This window comes from Gallinula chloropus (assembly GCF_964237585.1).
Source record: "Gallinula chloropus genome assembly, chromosome: 10".
In the NCBI taxonomy this organism is placed as follows: Eukaryota; Metazoa; Chordata; class Aves; order Gruiformes; family Rallidae; genus Gallinula; species Gallinula chloropus.
In genome coordinates, this window is record NC_140095.1 from 14,119,167 (window position 1) to 14,137,165 (window position 17,999).

The 17,999-nt window shown below is 46.5% G+C and overlaps 1 protein-coding gene across 2 annotated transcripts in view; it reads right to left on the minus strand.

The window, feature by feature from the left end:
• Positions 1-1,465: 1,465 nt before the first annotated feature.
• Positions 1,466-17,999, minus strand: part of GLRA1 (glycine receptor alpha 1) — a gene marked incomplete at both ends in the record, with an annotated part of 39,769 nt that continues 23,235 nt past the window's right edge. Inside the window, 6 exons of one of the 2 annotated variants that reach the window (XM_084268606.1) lie at positions 1,466-1,756; positions 5,181-5,327; positions 5,938-6,152; positions 6,650-6,787; positions 7,455-7,537; positions 11,214-11,437. In XM_084268606.1, the coding sequence (XP_084124732.1) occupies positions 1,466-1,756; positions 5,181-5,327; positions 5,938-6,152; positions 6,650-6,787; positions 7,455-7,537; positions 11,214-11,437 (1,098 nt within the window). Of the gene's footprint in view, positions 1,781-5,180; positions 5,328-5,937; positions 6,153-6,649; positions 6,788-7,454; positions 7,538-11,213; positions 11,438-17,999 lie in introns of both variants that reach the window. The other variant, XM_084268605.1, reaches the window with a different exon arrangement.

A 17,999-nucleotide genomic window follows, 5' to 3' on the forward strand; every position in this document is an offset into this window, starting at 1 on the left:
CCTGACTTACCCAGGCCAGTCCTGAGCCAGGCTTTTGTATAACACCCTGGAGGTGGTTGGAGTGTCACCCCCAAATGCAACGCCAACCTGTGCTACCGCTTGGCCAAAGGGAAACTCCCTCACTGACCCTTCCCCACCTCCCTCCCCTGCTTTCCCATCCCCACCAACCTCTGCCAGCCTGCCCTGTGACTCTGCTGGGCAGCAGAGAGGGGCAAAGCAGCTCCTTCCATCTTCCTATCCATGTTAAAGCTAAATGCAGCACCAAAATAGATACAAAAATAGAGTTTTGGGTCCATTGGCCCAGCTTCACTATTAATATAACTGCTATGAAATGTCTGAAAATAAGAGCTGCTCTCTCTGTACACACCTTCCCCCCACCCACCCCTTACAGACAGTATTGCCATTCGCCCGGTCCTGTCACAACAAGGCATGAATATGCCAAGTTTCTCTATATTTTAAATATAATTTCTACTTTAATTCATCCAACGCTTCCATCCCCCCCTTTGTAAACAAACATGGCAGAAAGGGGCTTGGAAAAAAAGAAAAAAAGAAGCTGTTTTAAAAATCTTGCATCATTTCTAGTGTTCTGAGTATTATTTCTGACTCCTGGGACTCAAACCCTGCCAGGTCATTTAAAAGGACAGATGGTACCTGCGATTTCTGATGAAGGCCCTGATGTCCTTCCCAGGTTTCCCATTGGATGCTCTCCGATGGGGATGAGAGAGATAACGTATTTGCTTTCCTCTATCCAAAAGTCACAAAGTGTTTGATCAGCAAACCCGTGACTAAAAAAGTAAATATAGAAAATAAACAACGACCCACAGCCTCTTTCTTAAGTTTCCCCCTCTAGCCAGTTTTCAAAGTGCAAAACCTAGAGAAGCAAAGAATGATTTTTTTCTCTATTTTTTTTTTCTTTTTCTTCTTTTTGTTAGGGCTTTTTTTTCCCTCCCCCACGTGCTTGACTGGTATGGCCTTTCTACAGCAAAAGTCAGATAAAGCGTAATTGCAGTCGTTCCTGCACATGGAATTATGAATCATTCCAGTGACTTGAGAATCTAAGCTGTTAATAGGCTAAAAAAAAAAAAAAGGATTTTTTTTCTTATCTTTTTTTTTGATTGTTTTCTTTTTGCATTATAATTAAGCATGAATATATATTAATATATTACACTGCTTGGATTGCAGCTGGAGCAATCCAATCCTTCCTATGCTGTAAAACTAACCCCCACCCTGCACTTCCCAGATCAAGAGCTTTGTTTTATTTTTTTCTTCCTTCCTTCTCCCTGTGCTGGTTATCCTCAGTTCAAAGGATTAAAAGTCCCTCCCAGCCCCCCCACCCCACCCCAACCACCCCCCTTTTGTTTTTTGTTTTAGTAAATATTGCCACATTCTTAAATTCATGCATTGCTGCATTGCTATTGCACATATATAAAGGATTGCTCGCTCCCTCCCAGCTGCTCCCCTTCCCTCACTGGTTGTGCACATCCTCTCTGCGGACGATCTTGTAGATGATCCAGTAGAAAATGTTGAAGATGAGGAATGCCATGGGGAAGCCGATGCGTGAGATCTTGTCTATCTTCTTGGCTCGCTGAATGAAGAGCTTTCTCATCTCCTCGGGGGAGCGGGACGGCGGGGGGACCGGGTTGGCTGTGTTGTTGTTGTTGGCACCCTTGACGGAGATGCCGTCCTTGGCTTGTAGGCAAGCGGGTCCCATCCCGTAGGCAGTGAAGTTGAACCTGCCTTCACCGGTTTCGTCCTCCTGAAACAGATTCAGCATGGGACTCTACTTAAAATGAGATATAGACAGTGCACCCTCACTATAAGGCTCTCCACCGACAGCTTCCTGCTCTGCCAGGGAAAGACGCCTCTGCCATGCCCCAGCCTCAGCGCCCTTGGACAAACCCTCTGCTCTTGGGAGATCAGCCTTATAGAGGGGTGCCTGCTGTGTGATGCACAGATGCAAATCAGGGGATTCAGGCACCCCATGGAGAGCAGGACTGACTTCCACCCCACTAGGGTCTTTGACATACATGAAGGGTTTATGGTGCTGCTTTCATTTTTCCAATTGCATCCCCTGTTTTGCTTCTGCCTCTCCCTCTCTCCCCACCCCACCCCCATCAGCACCTTCTTTGCTTTGCCTGTGCTGTATCAGCTCGCCCAGAAGGAGTGGGCTCCATGTAACTCACGTACTCGAAGCCGCAGCACGAGGCTTCCTACAGAGTTACATGGATGTGCAGGTGCCGAGACCTGTCCAGGAAAAGACCTCTGCAAGCAACATACAACCAGCCCTACATCCATCTGTCCACGGGACCCCCGAGCCCCACAGCTCCTCCCCACAAGCCATCTTCTAGGTGAGTTGCCCTTCTGTGGGCCAATAATAAGGCACAGCTACTTATGCTAATTCCAATTATCAAGCAAGAAAAATAATTGGCTTTCCAGCCTAAGGGCAAATGTTATTGTTGGGATTTGGTGGGAGCCCTGCAGCTTCTCAGGATGATTTATCCCTGTTTTATCTAACACAGGGATGTAATCACAGGAAAGCACAAGTTTGGCCAAAGTAATGCAACCAAGTGAGTTGCAGGGACAGGAGCCCAAGTATCTTGGCTACAGGTCAGTCAGGCTAATTGGCACTAATTATCTGTCATGGAGGCTGATCCACGCTGTGTCACACAGTGCTGACCTTCCACTCCCCTCCCTCAGATCCCACCTGCCCCGTGTGCCCTGCTGCCCCTTCCTCTCTTCTTTGCAGAGTGTCTTTTCTGGATGGCCTCTGCACCGAGCAGGTAGCTGCGTGGGATGGAGGCACTGGGGTGGGGGAGCAGAAGGCAGAGCAGGCTGGCATATTTGAGCAAAGGGAGCCAATCCAAATAACATCAAACCTCCTTTGTTTTGGGGATATTTGGGTGGGTGGGGAGGGTTGCACGCTGGTGAGTTGTGTGGTCTACCAGTAGGCTTATTTGTTTTAGACTCCTGGCTGAGACAAGTTTGCAGGGCTTTGGATAATTCTTTCCTACTCTTGTTGTGTCTTCTTGGTGTTCTGGTCTCTGACAGATAGGACTCGACAGTCCTTAAATGTCTTTGCCTCCTAACAATGTGTCTGTGAGGTAGTGCTCTGCTCAGGGAAACTGAGGCACCACAACTTAGGACCCACCTGCTCTCAGGGCTGTGTGAGTGCAGGTGTTGAAGATTATCTAAGAGATGCTTTGTGGGCTAGGGGTTCAGGTTCACAGAAACTTCTGGAGAGAATTTCTCAGTTAAAAGGCTGATTTTTTGATACCATGTGAAGTAGGAATTCTGCTTTTCAGGCAGCCAGAACCTGCACTGTGGATGAGGCACTGGGAGGAGGGTGGATGGGGACTTGGGGGGGATTTTGATTTGGGCAGACCTAATAAATGTGGTCCTGTCCCCAGCTGCCTCCACCAGAATGGACCACTGCAACATCTCACTTGTTTTCAGCCTTGCACGTTATACCTAAACCAGACAGAGCTACCCAGACAAGTCAGGACATCAGGACGCAGCAATTAGGCTCTTTGGCAGCTGCACTGCTCCATTTGCATACTTGCAGTCAGCTCCCAGTTTTTTGAGGAGCCTGCAAACCTTGTTCATTGTGCTTCTGCAAGTGTTTCTGTTTATGCTTTGTTCCAATTAAATTGCTGTGAGATTGGGCAGGGATTGTAGTAGCAGCCTCGGGTTTAATTGAAGATCTCTGGTAAATATCTTTTAAAATCAGCTGTATATCAGCAGCTTTCCTTCTCCTTATTGTTTTATCCACAGCGTGATCTGCATAGGACAGCTCTCATCCAGAGATGGGATGCCTGGGGCTAGATGAAGAGGTAAATCACTACGAAGCACCCAGGTTTAACTTTGGCTTATTAAGCAGGGTGCATCTTCTGAAACAAAACTGCCCCTGTTCATTCTGAGGCATCAGGGTCTTTCTCTGGCCAGAGAAAATCAGTGAGCACTGATGGTCTCATCCCTTACTTCTTTGCCCTTGTGTCTGTCCAACACTTTTAATCCCTGCTCCTCACTGGGCTGGGGACAGGTGAACAATTATCTCCTCTTCTGCAGTTGCAGGACAACTGAGGCAGAAAGAGGCAAATTTACAGACAGACAGTAATGCTCCTTAGCCCCACGGCCTCCTGGAGCAGTGGCAGCTCTCCAAGTGCATGGTGTGACCTGCTGTAGGACAGCTAAGACCCTGGGAAGGACTTTTAATGGCTGGGACAGTGAAGCAATGGAATAGGGAGTGGGGCATCTCTGGATGGGATGGGTGACAGAGGGCTCTTTAAAACAGAGCAGGCACATACCTCTGAGGAGTGCTTTAGGCAGACCTTGGTGGTCTCCTAGGGGCTCTCTTGAGATTCAAATCAGCAAAGTTTTCTGGTTTTCTTTCTTAGCAAACTAACCAGTTTTTTAATGCTAGCTTGAGGGCAGCCTCTCAGGCCTGGTGCTGAAAATTTGATACCACTAGTTAATTAAGGACAATTATTTAGTGCCTTTGCTCCCGTGATCACAGTCATCTTTATGTTTCCTTCTAGTGCATCCTGTGAAGTGAAATCTGCTCTGGTACCTCAGCCTAAAAGCTAGTAGGGTCTGGGCTGCAGGAGATGAGTGTCCATGTGACACATGCTGCTCAGGTTGGCATCAGTCATGGTGGGTAAACAGGGAGCGAGGCTGAGCCTGAGAATAATGCACTTTCCTTCCAGAGGAATTTGCAGTCAGTGGGAGAAGCAGATGCTTTTGAACATGGAAATGACAGAGACAAAAGAGGTGTCACTTACCTCCAGGCTAATGCAGGCTGTCTTGTTGGGGGATGCTGTTCTCTGATAGACATCCCTCACACCCCCCCTGCCTGCCTCCCCCCAGCCCTCACTGTGTCTTCTGAAGAGGAGAACTGAGACCAGAACATGTCTGTGTGAAAATTGTTCTGTTGAGAACAACCCTTTTGGCTTAGACCACTTGGCCAGCTAACAAACACCGGCTTGCTAGACTCCTGGGGTCAGCAAGACGGTTAGAAGAGATACAATTCACTGAGGCAGCACTGCTTGTGATGTATGACCCTCTTTAACATCTGACCACATACTGAGGACTTCCCTGGGAGTAAGTGGCTTGGTTCAGTTGACCATGTAGTGATGTTTTGCTGGGACAGATTCCAGCTGTGTCATTCATGCTTTATGTATTACCTTATGGTGCCTCCTCTTCCTTCTGAACCTGAGCAGCTCTTTGTGCTGCCGAGACACGAAGTTGACGGCAGCGTACTCCAGAAGTGCAGAGAACACAAACAGCAAGCACACAGCCATCCAGATGTCTATGGCCTTCACGTAGGACACCTACAAGCCAGAGAGAGATTGAGACAGGGTGGCTTCTTCACCCAAGCGACTTTTTGCTTGCTATTTTACATGTTAAAGGCACTGGATACTGCCATCTGGGTCATTTAACATGAATGTAGTATAAGGTCACTGAAATTGGTTTTGGGCTTTTAAGTAGCAATAATTCCACAGTTTTTAATTTATCCAGGTCTTGCTTGTGATGATTTATATGCAAGGTAAACAGTGATCCAATCTGGTCAGACCAGAAGCCCTTTGTAATAGGAATTAAGTACTGTTATAAAAGCATGATGGTCAAGTGAGTAAAAACCTACAGTGTAGAGGCCATACCCATGTGTGGTTGTTGCAGGGTTTTGTAAGGTACAGACCTCCTTGGTACTGTGATCTGTGGTGGATCTTGGGGTAAGAGCTGAATCTTAGGGGAAGTTTTAATGCAACTCTACTAAGATTTTAGCAGGAGGGGACTGGAGTTTGTTCTGCTTGCCCTTAAACTGGAATAGGTCGGTGGCAGCAGAATAGCACTTGTGTTGAACAGGAGGATCTATGTGGTGACTTATGTATGTGCTGTCCCCAGGAAGGACATGTTTCATCCCTCTGTGGAGGTGTTCCCTACCTTGGGCAGTGATGCTCGGGAACCAGAGCTCTGCGTGGTCATAGTGAGTACTGTGGTGATCCCCAGGCCAACGCGAGCAGGTGCAGCATCCATATTGATCCAGAAGGAGATCCAGGACAGGATGACAATAAGGAGGCTGGGGATGTACATCTGGATCAGGTAATAGCCCATCTGCCTCTCCAGGTGAAAACGAGCTTCTATACAGGTGAACTTGCCTGAGGATGGCAGGAGATACATGAAGGTTACTGGTAAGACATGGTGAGCCTCATGTTTTCAGCTATTCTTTGGGGTTTTTTCCTTGCATTGCCTAGAACCAGAGTCTTGTTACAAAAGGAAATTAGCAGTTATTGCCCACTCCTGAAATATGAATGTACAACCAGAAAGCTCTTGGCAGTATGTCCTTTACCACTTAAACTTCAACTGCTCCCTTACATCAAAAGAAGATGTCATGTGAAAAGGTCCTGACCAAGCACCCTTGAACTGATGCAGATGTTAGTGGGGACAAGAAGGTTACACACATTAGCTTTATGCTATATATGTGTATATTTACTGGCAACATATGTTCCTGTATTTATATTTCTGTTGTTCCTAGCTGTGCAGGACAAGACTTCTATCACCAGAGTGCCATCAGACGTAGCAAGAGCCTCTGGCAAATGCACAGGCCTGATTTCTTCACTAATGAACCCAGCAGCCAAGGGTAGACAGCACTGACCTGTGTTGTAGTGCTTTGTGCAGTATCTCAAGTCTTTTTCTTCCTTGAGGATAAACTGAGGGAGCGTCAGCCCATCAGCGACTTGCACAGCTCCTTTTTCTTGCCACTCAAATATGAGATCATTCATCGTGTAGCCAACTGTTGAGACAAGGGGATAGAAACCATGTGAAACATTAAATGCTGATCTGGAAAGGGACAGATTTGTAGGAGAGAGCTATGCTTGGTGGCAGGGACTTATCCTGGCCCTTCTTGGCAGTGCTGTAATGAATGGGATTTGGGGTGAGACAGAACTGCCCAAGCACGTGGTAAAAACTAGGGTAATGACCTACACTGGAGCTGCAGTGGTGTGCAATGGAATTGTCTGCAATAAATCACATTTTGTTCTTGAATTTGGCTTGAAATAGCTTGTTTGCTATTTTTTCCAAACTTGCCCTCTTTCTCTGAATGAAGTTGATTATTGCCTTTCCCTCCTTTGGGATAAGGAGCATGTACAAGGGGCAAATGTTCATCCAGAGAGAAAAAAATCCCATTTGCAGCTGAAAATGCTTTCGCGCCTCTCCTCCAAAGTGAAAGGCCAATGTCAATACAAGCAAGCCAGGGCTCCTCTCAGGGGATCTTTTAAGGTTTGGCTTCTCTAGGAAGTCTCACGTGTGCCAAATGAATGGAAAATCCTGGCCAAGTGGTTCTTGAGCAAGCCTCCAGTGAGGGATGAACTGGGACTGGGTTGCAGCTGGGGAGGGAGGCGGCAGGGGAGAGGGAAAACACGTTGCCTCCTCTCCAGAATGGAGATGTGCACGGGACTCACAGCTTTCTAACTGCATGATGCACGTCTGCACGTCCATGGGGAAGTTCTTCAGGTCCATGGGGCAGGCCAGAGTCAGTGTAATCCTGAGGAGAGAAGACAGCACAGGGGAATGACAAGCAGTTTGTGGTACTGATGAGAGGGTGAACCCTCCCAGACATCCAGTGTTGCAAACAGGCCAGTACCTTGCCCAGGACACACTGGTGAGCTGAGGGAATGGCTTGTTCACTCCTTCCCTGCCTGTGTTCTCACATGTGGTGAGGGAAAGCATAATAAACGGGTCAGTGATATAATTCCCAGCACAGATGCCTGCTTCAAGGTGGCATTTCATTGCAATGTTGTTTTGGACTGTGCCAAACAAAGAGTTCCCACGCCAAACACTTTTCTTCTGTCTTAATTTCTTGCCTCAGGTTCACAAGAGTCTGGATTAGCAGCAAGCCCAAACCCAGCCCCTGAACATATTTTCCCCCTCCCCAACACATTTCTAGCGACTGGGATTGTTTGGAAATCTTTGAACAGAACGTTTCTGTGTCAGGGAAAGAAAGAACAAAAAGAATTTTGAACAAGATCACACATTTCTGTGGGGGAGAAGAGAGACTTTGGTGGGGTTTTCTGCAGGGAAAATGCCCTGTGGTAAATCAGTATGAACCTCTGTGTTTTTCTGAGTTCCTGCTGTGCCTCTTGAGACCTCTACTTTTGGGGCTCAAGCTCTGTTTTTCACTAGGTGCAGGCGATGTTTTTAGTGGTATGTTGCTGTGCTGCCCTATGCCATGGTCTGTACTCAAAAGCATAGATCAGTTCGATAAGCTGATACCAAATGTTTTGATTCTGATACCTAGACTTGTGTTATTTAGTTTGATAATGCTGAAGGTGCTGTTCCCTGAAGCATTTAGATTTCCAGCTTTTTGCCTTGCTGTAGAAATAGCAAGATTTCCTGGAGGATAGGAACTGAATTTGCCTGTCACCAGACCTATCAGACGCTTAGCAGGAGGGAAAGACGTTTCAACTTAACTTCCTTGCCTTGGAAGAGATTCTCTGCTTGAGTTCAGAGGTGTGTTGGGACAGAAGATGTTGTGACAGTAGAAAGAACTGAGCTGCTCAAGTTTCTTCTTTAATGAAGTGACTGTGTGTTCTGTATTGTAGCCAACACTGAGTAGAAGAGAGTCACCCTTAGCTTGTGCCTGCTTTGTTAGGGGATGCCACCTCTGATCGATCAGAGATGAGCCTTCAATTAGATTTTCAGCCAAGCCCCTTGAGAAGAATTTATTATAACTAACTACCAGATGTGAAACAGGGGTGGCTGTGGGTGTGACTAGGTCATGAGATGCTGGACAAGTGTGTGCTGAGAAGTGAACAGAGTGAAATCCTCAGGGATGATGTTGGGTGAACCCAGTGCTGAGCATGCTGAGCTTTGGGTCCACAGGACAAAGTCCACCTTCTTGTAAGTGCCTTGTCTAGAGTTTGACTGTTGCAAACAGTGTTAGCAAAGAGCCAGTTAGAAAGTGCCAAAGCACCTTAGATGGCAACTTATTTTTTTTTTTAAAAAGGAAATTATATTTTTCCCTTTGGAAACTTTGCATTCACATTGTGCTTTTCCATCATGAATGTTCTCTTTCTTTGTTGTTTTTCATAGGAAAATGTACTTAAGAAACCTGTATTTTCATTTGGAAATGAGGTAGATAGGAAAGTTCTTTTTTTAAAAAACAGTAATTATTTTTTCCCTTGAAAACAGCGATCAGCACAGCCACACTGCTCTGTGTCCCCTGCTGAGTCTTTGCTCTGTTTTGCAGAGCACCTCAAGGGCTGGATTGGCCCATTATTCCCTCTCTGTGCTCCTGCAAACCCACCTGGATCAGGACTCCGTGCCCCCCTCACTGCCAGGATGCTGGCAGCAGCTTTACTACCCGTGAAGTTTCCCTGTTCAGCCAACATGCATGGCAGCTCTCTCACTGTTCTGGCCATCGGGGATCTGATCTTTGGACTGGAACCACCTGGATGTTTGGTGGAGGCTGTCTACACTGCAGAACTGAGCCATTTATTTTCCATTTTATAGCTCCATGCTGCTTTCTCTTCCCCGTGGCTGCTGCTGGGTGCTGTGATGTGAGGTGGGGTCCACGCGCCTTCGGCAAGTTCACATTATGCACGAGGTGAAAAAGTTTTCAAGACAGAGTTAAACTTTCCCTCTCTAAGTTCATGAAGGTTTATTTTAATTGCATTGGTTTAAAATAAAAAGTATATGGGGTTGGAAGGGAAGTAACAGTGGGGGGGTTGGATTGATTTCCTGTGGGAAATTCAGTGCAATTAGTTTGGCTTCACTGATGGGTTCTTGGATCAAGTGATTAAGGGATAAATGGGCAGAGTTATACTGAGACAAAGCCATGGAGCTCTACTTAGCAGTTTCCCTGATTTTTTTTGTCAGGAAATGCTGAGATTTCAAAACTTAGTTTTTCATGGGCTTCTACTAATTTCCATGTAGTACAGCTGGCTTTAGGCTGGTGTTACTGTAATATCTCCAGTAATTTTATATTAAGGATCTTAAATCTACTAGTGAGGAGCAGAAGTCCGCAGACTGAGAAAAACAGTGATAAGTGATTCCTTCCCAGATCGACCCTTGATCTCAGTATGTTAACACCTCCTTGGTGATTATTTTTCTGCCTGTTGTAGAAGCACCAAGTGGTGACCATATGGCTGAGGTACCCACATCCCTCTCCTCCAACACAAATTCAACTGCTGATGTAAGGAGGCATTTCCTGTCCTCCCTGTTTCACTCATTTCGTTTCCCTCTTTCCCTTCTGCAAATAAAACTATTTCTGGACATAAATTTCCCAGTCATAATTGTGTCTTGAGGACAGAGCTTCCTGGGAGTGTGGAAATAACTCCAGCTATGCAGTGGTCTCTGCTGTCCCAGTGGCAGCTCACTTCATAGTGTGAGGCTTTCGAAAGGACCATCCTTCTCCAAGATCCTGACTTCTGGAGGGATGCAGGAGGCACAGGGAAATTTACCTCTGTCCAAAGCTCTTCTTTGCTGTGTGGTAGAGTACTGCCAAGCTGCCTGGTCCTTTTGGATGAAGAATAACAACACTGTCCTGCATGCTTTCTTCTGAAGTGAAGCCACTAATGCAAAATTAGGGCTTGAAGCTCAGGTAGCTGGTGGCACTTTCTCAGAAGGATTCCACACCTTTTTCAGCTGCTTCTTGGGGTGGCTGCAGAAAGATTTCTTCACTGGCAGCACATTACTCTGCTCCCAAAAGGATGTGTTTGGATGTGCTTAGATATGCAAACAGGGAGCTGTATACCCCACTGGTGTTAAGCATAGGTCAGTGCTGGATGGCAAGGTGTTGACTTTTTTCTTTCTTTTAGCTACACAAGCTAAAATATGTATTTAACCCCAAACCAAACCAATAGTGATCAGGGAAATGAGGATGTGTTTCACTTTTCAGTAGTTTTTGTGCAAAGGAATCTGCCCCAGAAGGAGGATGAAACACCAGTGCAGGCTGGATCTCCATCCATGGGGTATGTCAGTTTGGCCAGACAAAGCCATAGCTGACCTGATCTGTTGTCAGTTGTCAGGAGGAGGTTGTGGGGGAGGCCTCCAGAGGATCTTTCCCACCAAATTTCTATGACACTGTTAATTGTATGATCTCTCACTTTAACCCCTCCTCCCCAATTTCTTTCATGCTCAGTTTTCACTTTCTGACTTTAGGCTTGAACAGCTCTGCCCTCCCCTACCTTGGTGGAGCACTCCACATTGAGTCACCTCACCTGATGCTGTAGAGGACATTGCCGTTCCTGGAGATCCTCAGCAGCTTGTTGTCTGTGGTAATCTCATGGAAATGGGCCCCTTTCTCGTTAGCGAAGAACAAGTCGGGCTTCCAGATGGAGTCCAGCATAGAGGGGTCCAGGTCCAGAGAGTCATCAGGGTACTCATTGTACGCCAGCCGCGGGTCATTCCACTGCTGTCGCAGGAAGATGTTCACCCTGTAATCCTGCACGGTGCAAGCAGGGAGCAGAGAGAAATGCAGTTAGTGCTCAGAGGAGGCTGGAAACAGTGGAACATGTGCTAAAATGATTCTGAGAAACAAACCATGTCTAGGTCTTCTTTCCCCAGCTCTGGCAAGCCTCCTTGGCATTGTTTCTCAAGGAGCTGTCTTTTTTTTTACTTTTACTTTCTTTTAAGCTCTGTAGCTTGCAGCTATCTCACAGCATGAGCAGCTGCCTATCCTTGCATCCCTCTGTCACAGCGATTGTCAGCTGTGTGTGATGTGTCAGGACCTCTGGTCTGAACCTTGAGGCTGGAGAAGCGATGTTCAGTTGTGGAGGTCGTAAGAGCTGGTGTCAGCATGACCACTGTTGCAGAGGATTAAGGAGGAAAGGAGACCAGAGCCAACTTCCTTTCAGTGCTGAACTATCCCAGATTGTGGTTATCTGTGGTTCCTCCAGACTTGTGAAAAGGCACGGTGAGACAGGCAGACCATGGAAGGGACATTCCCTGTGTGCCTGCTAAGGGTAACTCAGATGAACTGATGGGAGCAGCTGCCCTCGGTGGGAGTATGTGAACATGAGAGGGATGCGTGTGAAATCTGCTTTCCTAATCCTAAATGAGTGTCTCTGTCTCGTCTCTAACATCAAAATGCCACAAATGCTACAGATTTTATAAGCTGGACATCTTCTTTAATTGAAGCCAGTCCCCCAGCACTATGCAAAATGTCATCTGCCTTGTAACCATGTGTGTTACAGCTCCTCTGAGTTTCCCAGGCCAAGGCTGGCTGCTGAGGTCGAGTTCAGACACTCTCCTGGACAATTAAAAGCAGTTTCTGCTCCCCATGTCTGACCAACAGCTTCCCAGAGAGATGGGCATTACCCTTTCCTGCTGGATGTCACATAAGAAAGTGAGCCAACAAGCTGAAAGGGGGAGACGACATGCCAGATATCAGGAGAGGGATAAAAGCTCCATGTCCATAAATTAATTGACATTTTTCTAAGTATAGAGGCAGGCTGTGTCTGAAGAGCAGCATATAATCAACCAATTTCACTGCCCTGGCCCAGACTCAGGGTTGCTATCGTTAACTGGAGTTTCTTTAGTGCGTTTCTAATACTGATGTACTTTGAATACTTTTATTAAAAGACAATTAATGGAGGGTGTTGCACATGCTTGCAGGTATCTAATACCTGCTGCAAGCGCTAGGACTTTTGGTTCTATGAGACTGTTTTGCACCTTTGAGGAGTTCTCCATGATTCTGCCATCAGGTCTGTTCTTTCTGCCTGGAGAGCACAAAGCTCTGGACTTGAAGGGTGCATGTGGACGAGTCTTTCTGACGTTGCTGCCTCAAGTGCTTGCTTGACTCTGAACCTACAGCCTCTTGTCTGGGAGGACGTGACTCCTGTGGAGTCTGGTCACATGGGAGGGTTGGAAGAGGGTTGTGTGTTGGGTGCCTTGTGTTTTGGATGGGGCAGTTCATAGCCAAGCCCCTGGTCTAGAATTTGTTTCAGGCCACTTAGTGCCATCTGCATCCTTGGAGCACAGAAGCTGCTAATGACATTAATGACTGTGACAACAGCAAATGGACCAAGGGCTTGATGCTGAGAGGAGCAGACCTCTGAACACCAAAAAGAGTTGCAACACTCTCTCCTTCTGCTGATATTCCAAATGTCACCTTCACAAATCCCGGTGCAATCCTCTGACTTAATTATTCATCTCTGGCCATCGTGGGTAATATGACTTGAGAAAATGTGAATAGCTGTGGCCAGCCTGGGGCCAGGGTTCCAGGGCACAACTACCCAATTGCACAGACCTGGAAAAGGAAAGCGACCCTCAATCTCCACTTCCCATGGCACGCAGCAGCTCCCTAAACAACTCAGATACTTTCATTCTCCCTTTTCTGTGTGTAAAGATGTGCAGCCATTGCAGTCAGAGGAAATCAATGTCACTGACCTAATAGGTAGAAAGCAAAAGGGTGTTTTGCTTATTCAGCTACAAATACGCTGGATACTAGCAGGTCAGCTCTGGCTGGGGGCTTATGTCATGTATAACACAAATTAAACTCATGTTTGGAAGAAACTTCAGTGGTAGCTGCCCAGAAGTGTTCTCAGCCTGATGGAGTGTTGTAAAGGGGAGGGGGAACGGAGCCAATCTCTCTCCAACAGCCTGTGTTGACACGGATAAGCTTTGTTGCTGGAGTAAATTCCCTGCTTCAGCTCCCAAACTTGCCAAAATGAAAAGGAAGGGTGAGAAGCAAAGAGTAGCATGGATTGCATTGCTGCCACAGCAGGATCGACAGAACGACTGCCCCAGTCTTTGTCACCACGATGGCAGATCTTAATCGTGTGCTTGTGGGCCAAATGAAAACAAACCTCTCACAATGAAAAAGATGTCTGTGAGAAAGCTGCTCCTAACTCATCTCCAGGGGACACTCAGCAGTGTGGGAAGTAACTCTGGTGTGCACTACTCGTTGTGCTCCTCCTTTGGAGACACCTGCTTGCAGTGGGCAATTGTTGTTTTGGAGGCACCTGAGCATTTTTGTTGTGACATAAAAAAGCGAGGCCAAAGAAATACAATACGTGCACTGAAAGCAGTTCTCTGGCTTTGCCAGTTTATGGCACTGGTATTTTAGCTCCCTGTGTGTGTGTTTGTGAAGAGCTTTATTCCAAAGGCCTGGCCACAGACAGCCCTTGTTGCCTCCCAGATGCCTTTCCCCCTGTGACAAACAGGTGCATTGCACTGCAGTGCTGAAGGTGCTGAGCAGGATTTAGGTTTCCTGTGTTCAGGCTTATTGGAACACAAAGGTAAAAACAAGCACACTGGCTGTAACCTGGATGTGAGGAACCTGAGGAGCCAGCACAAGGCACGGAGAGCCAACGGGGTACATCTGTGGCTGCCACAGCCCACGATAAGGGTTGCAGCATTCTGTACCACCTAAAGCAGCCCTTGTGTTGAAAGCTTCATGCCTAGGCATTGCAGTCAAGCTGAGAGATGATGAGCCACACAGCACTCATTTGTTGGCTACCTGGAGATACACAGTGTTCCTCCTGACTGCTGTTGTATCAGATCTTAATTAGCATCACCAAGAAGTCTACAGTTATTTTTAAATGATGGACAGAACGGGCCAGATTCTGATGTGAAATGAGCCTGCAAAGTCAGCAAACAAATCTCTTTCTCCATATCCTTCTTATCACTTGAGCTCCTTACTTTTGTGCCAATCACATCCAGGAATTGATTATCTTGTGCAGCCTGCTCTGCTGGCTTGGGAGTGGAGAGCAGCAGCTCTGTGTCGTGAAGGCTTTGGGAGCCTTTTGCAATTTGGCACAAAGGCATTTTACCCCCAAGGGGATATGACACAGGGCAGGAAGAAAATAACTGAAGCAATCAAAGTAGTTCAATTTGATAATGCAGAAAAGGGATTCTGCTTAGTGACCTTGCAAGGAGCCGGGGAAATGGAAGATCATTTCAGACTTCTCCTTCCCAAGATACCACAGTCTTGGCATCTGATGATGAAAGCAGTAGCAGGCTGGAGGTACTGCTGTGAAGAGAGGATGGAGGCTGCCAGGAAACTCCACAGGCTTCAGCCCCTGACTCAGAGGCTCTGTCAGACCAGCCTCTGCACTGAACAGTTTCGATAGGAGACTTCAGTTTGGTAGATTTACATTTTGCTGATGGGAAAAAAAAATCAGGATGGAGACTGAACTCCCTTGGGAAGGGATTCTGTTATCCCTCTTGGACAGCAGAGCCCAAAGGGTTAATTGAAGTTAATTCTCTAGAATGGGAACGAACAAACATGTTTAAGGCTCCTTGCCCTGCAAAGGGGCATCACTGCTCTCTGATCGTAAAAAAAAAAACCCCAAACACACACACTGGGATCAGACCTTTGAAGAGTTAATAAGGAACCTCATTCTCTTGCCACAGCTGTGGCCAAGTTGCCAGTTTGAAGCTTGGTGTAAAAGACCCAGCTGGGCTAAGAGAAGGAAAGGTTGCTGTCGATGCTGGGGAGGGAGCTGTTGTCCTTTGGGGAAGGTAGGTATGAGGGTAAGGGTGGGAGATACACCGTGGTGCTTAATAGGTGTTGGGGTTTTTGTGCTGAAACTCAAACCAGAAAGCTTTTATGTGTGTCCCTGCAAAAGGAGGAGGAAGCAAAGGATGGAGGTGCTGGGGAGTGGGCTGTAGCCAGCATCCTGAATTTCAAGTTTAGAAATGTAGAAGTGAGGGCTTGTTCTCAGCTTGGGTTGTTGTATTTGGTTTTTTTCCTGAACTTCTACATTCAGTGCAAGCTCCAACCACAGAGATAGCCAAAGCACTGCAGGTCTGAGGTTGAAACTGCAGCAAACTGTGAGATGTTGTGAAAACCTTTTCATTTTGCATTGTGTGACTTGTTATATGTTATCGTCTCTGTGGGGCTGATGGCTGGGTTTAAGAATGACTGACTGCAGAAAATGGAGCTCAAAACCTAGCCTTTACTGCAGGCTTTGTGTGTCCACACATCTCTCACTGACCTTGGGGTGAGTGGGCACAGTATTAAATGTGACCCATGTGCTTCACCAGTCTGATTGGTTATCTGCTGCGCTGTCACTTGTGATGCTGGAGTGAATTCCATAGTCTGTTTTGTGAGGTGGTTTGTTCTGTCATTGGGAAGCTTGTGTGCAGCTGTTTCTGAACAAGTATTTAAAGTCTGGGCAGTTCCAGCCTCTAGCTTCTCCTGTCCTCAAGAGATGCTGGGAGGCTAATTGTGTCTGTGTTGTAGTTGGCTGGAAGGCTACATTTGGGTTGCTCTTTTCAGAGGGGATAACTATGACATGAAATTGTTAGAAATAAATTTACATGTATATGCTGTGTCCAGGGGAGCCTGTGCTGGCTGTTCTGTGGCTTTATTTCTTTTCAGTCTTGTTTGCTGCATGTGGGTCCTCTTTAAAACCTGGGGCTGGGAGGTGTTGTCTTGAGCATTGAGTTCACCTCTTAGCAACTGTACATGATGTTAAAAAAAAATTCCTCCTTCTCTACGTGCCTTCACCATAGGCAGCTGGGAGCACTTTGTGTAAGTCAGCAAGAGATCCATAAAACTGCAGCTTCCATTGGAAGAGAGATCAAGGGCATTGTTTAATTCCAAGTTTGCTTTTTACAGCAGGAAATTTGTTAGATGAAATGCTTGGATAATCCTACCAGTTGTCTCATGCTGCAATGAAATGCCAAAGTCAGTGCAGTTTGTTCACATTAAAACAGAGACCCTGTTCCCATGGCACCTGACTTGTTTCAGTTTGGATGAAGAACTTGTAGTTTTGCTATAGGTTTCTTGCTCTGGTATGGCTTGGAGGCAGGTGTTTGTGATTCTTGAGGAGCAAAAAGGGATTTAACAGCTTCTGGTTGTGGAGAGGCTTTTTTGTATGGGATTTTTAATAAAGATAAATGGATAGAGCAGAAACATTTGTCCTCTGGAGCCCCTTGCTGTTGGATGAACTTTAGGACAGGAGGAGTCTGTCTGGACTTGTCTGGCTGTTGTGGACAGTAATACCTTTCTCTCTGAAGCACCTGTTGAGTTCACAAGGATCTGTTCCTGGTCATGGGCTTGCTTGTCCTTAGAGCTGATAGCAGCAAGGCTGGAGGTTATAAGCTATGAGCCACAATCTAACATCAGTGTCCACTCAATTATGTACACCACTAGAAGCTTTTATGTGGGGTCTCCAGTTTTACAGGATGCTTAAAGGATTTGAGCTAGGTAGGCTGCTTTGGCAGGGGGGTTGGACCTGGTGATCTCTTGAGGTCCCTTCCAACCCCTATGATTCTATGATGATTTTACTTCCCTTGCCTCAGTTGGCTTGGCTTTGGGGAATTCAGTTTGGTGGATGGCTTCAGTTTTGTTTCTGTGTGGTTTTCTTCCCTTCTATCCTTGCAAGAGTTTTCATGTCCTCACTCCCTGTCTTGTTTGCTTTGAACCCTTGTGGGGCAGATAGCAGCCTTCTGCCCACTCTGGGAAGTCTATGCCTTCTCTTGGCCCCAACTCATTATTCTCCCTTCTGAGGTTTGTAGACCCAAGTACCTGGATCAAATACCTGCTTTGTTCTATTTATATCTCTTTCCTCTTCCTCTACCTTCTGTGATGCCTTAAACTGTATGTGATCATTCACCTCCAATATCTCTAATCCTCTGCACAATGACCTCACAACGTGCACTGATGTGTGAGATACAGGCAGTGTGTGCTTAAATGGCAGCAGAGGTATTTCTTGTGGGAACTAACAGCCTTGCTGTGGAGATATTTTAAAAGCTTCTCTAACTGTACGTGTGGTATCCATCAAGTTTGTGACGCTTCTCCTGCAGGTAGTAGTGCAATAGTAACCAAATACAAGCTGATGAGTACTTGAACCTGAACCTGGCCAGCATGCCTAATGATTGAGGTTTAAACTATAATGTTTTTTCTCTCTTGGCCAGTGAAGTGGCTGGGGAAGTGACAATGACAGAGTGCTGACACCTTCTTTACGGTACCACATTGAACTGACTCTCTGCCATACAAGCTTTTTCCCCCTCACCAATATTTGTTCACTTGTTTGAATTGAAAGTAGTCAGGT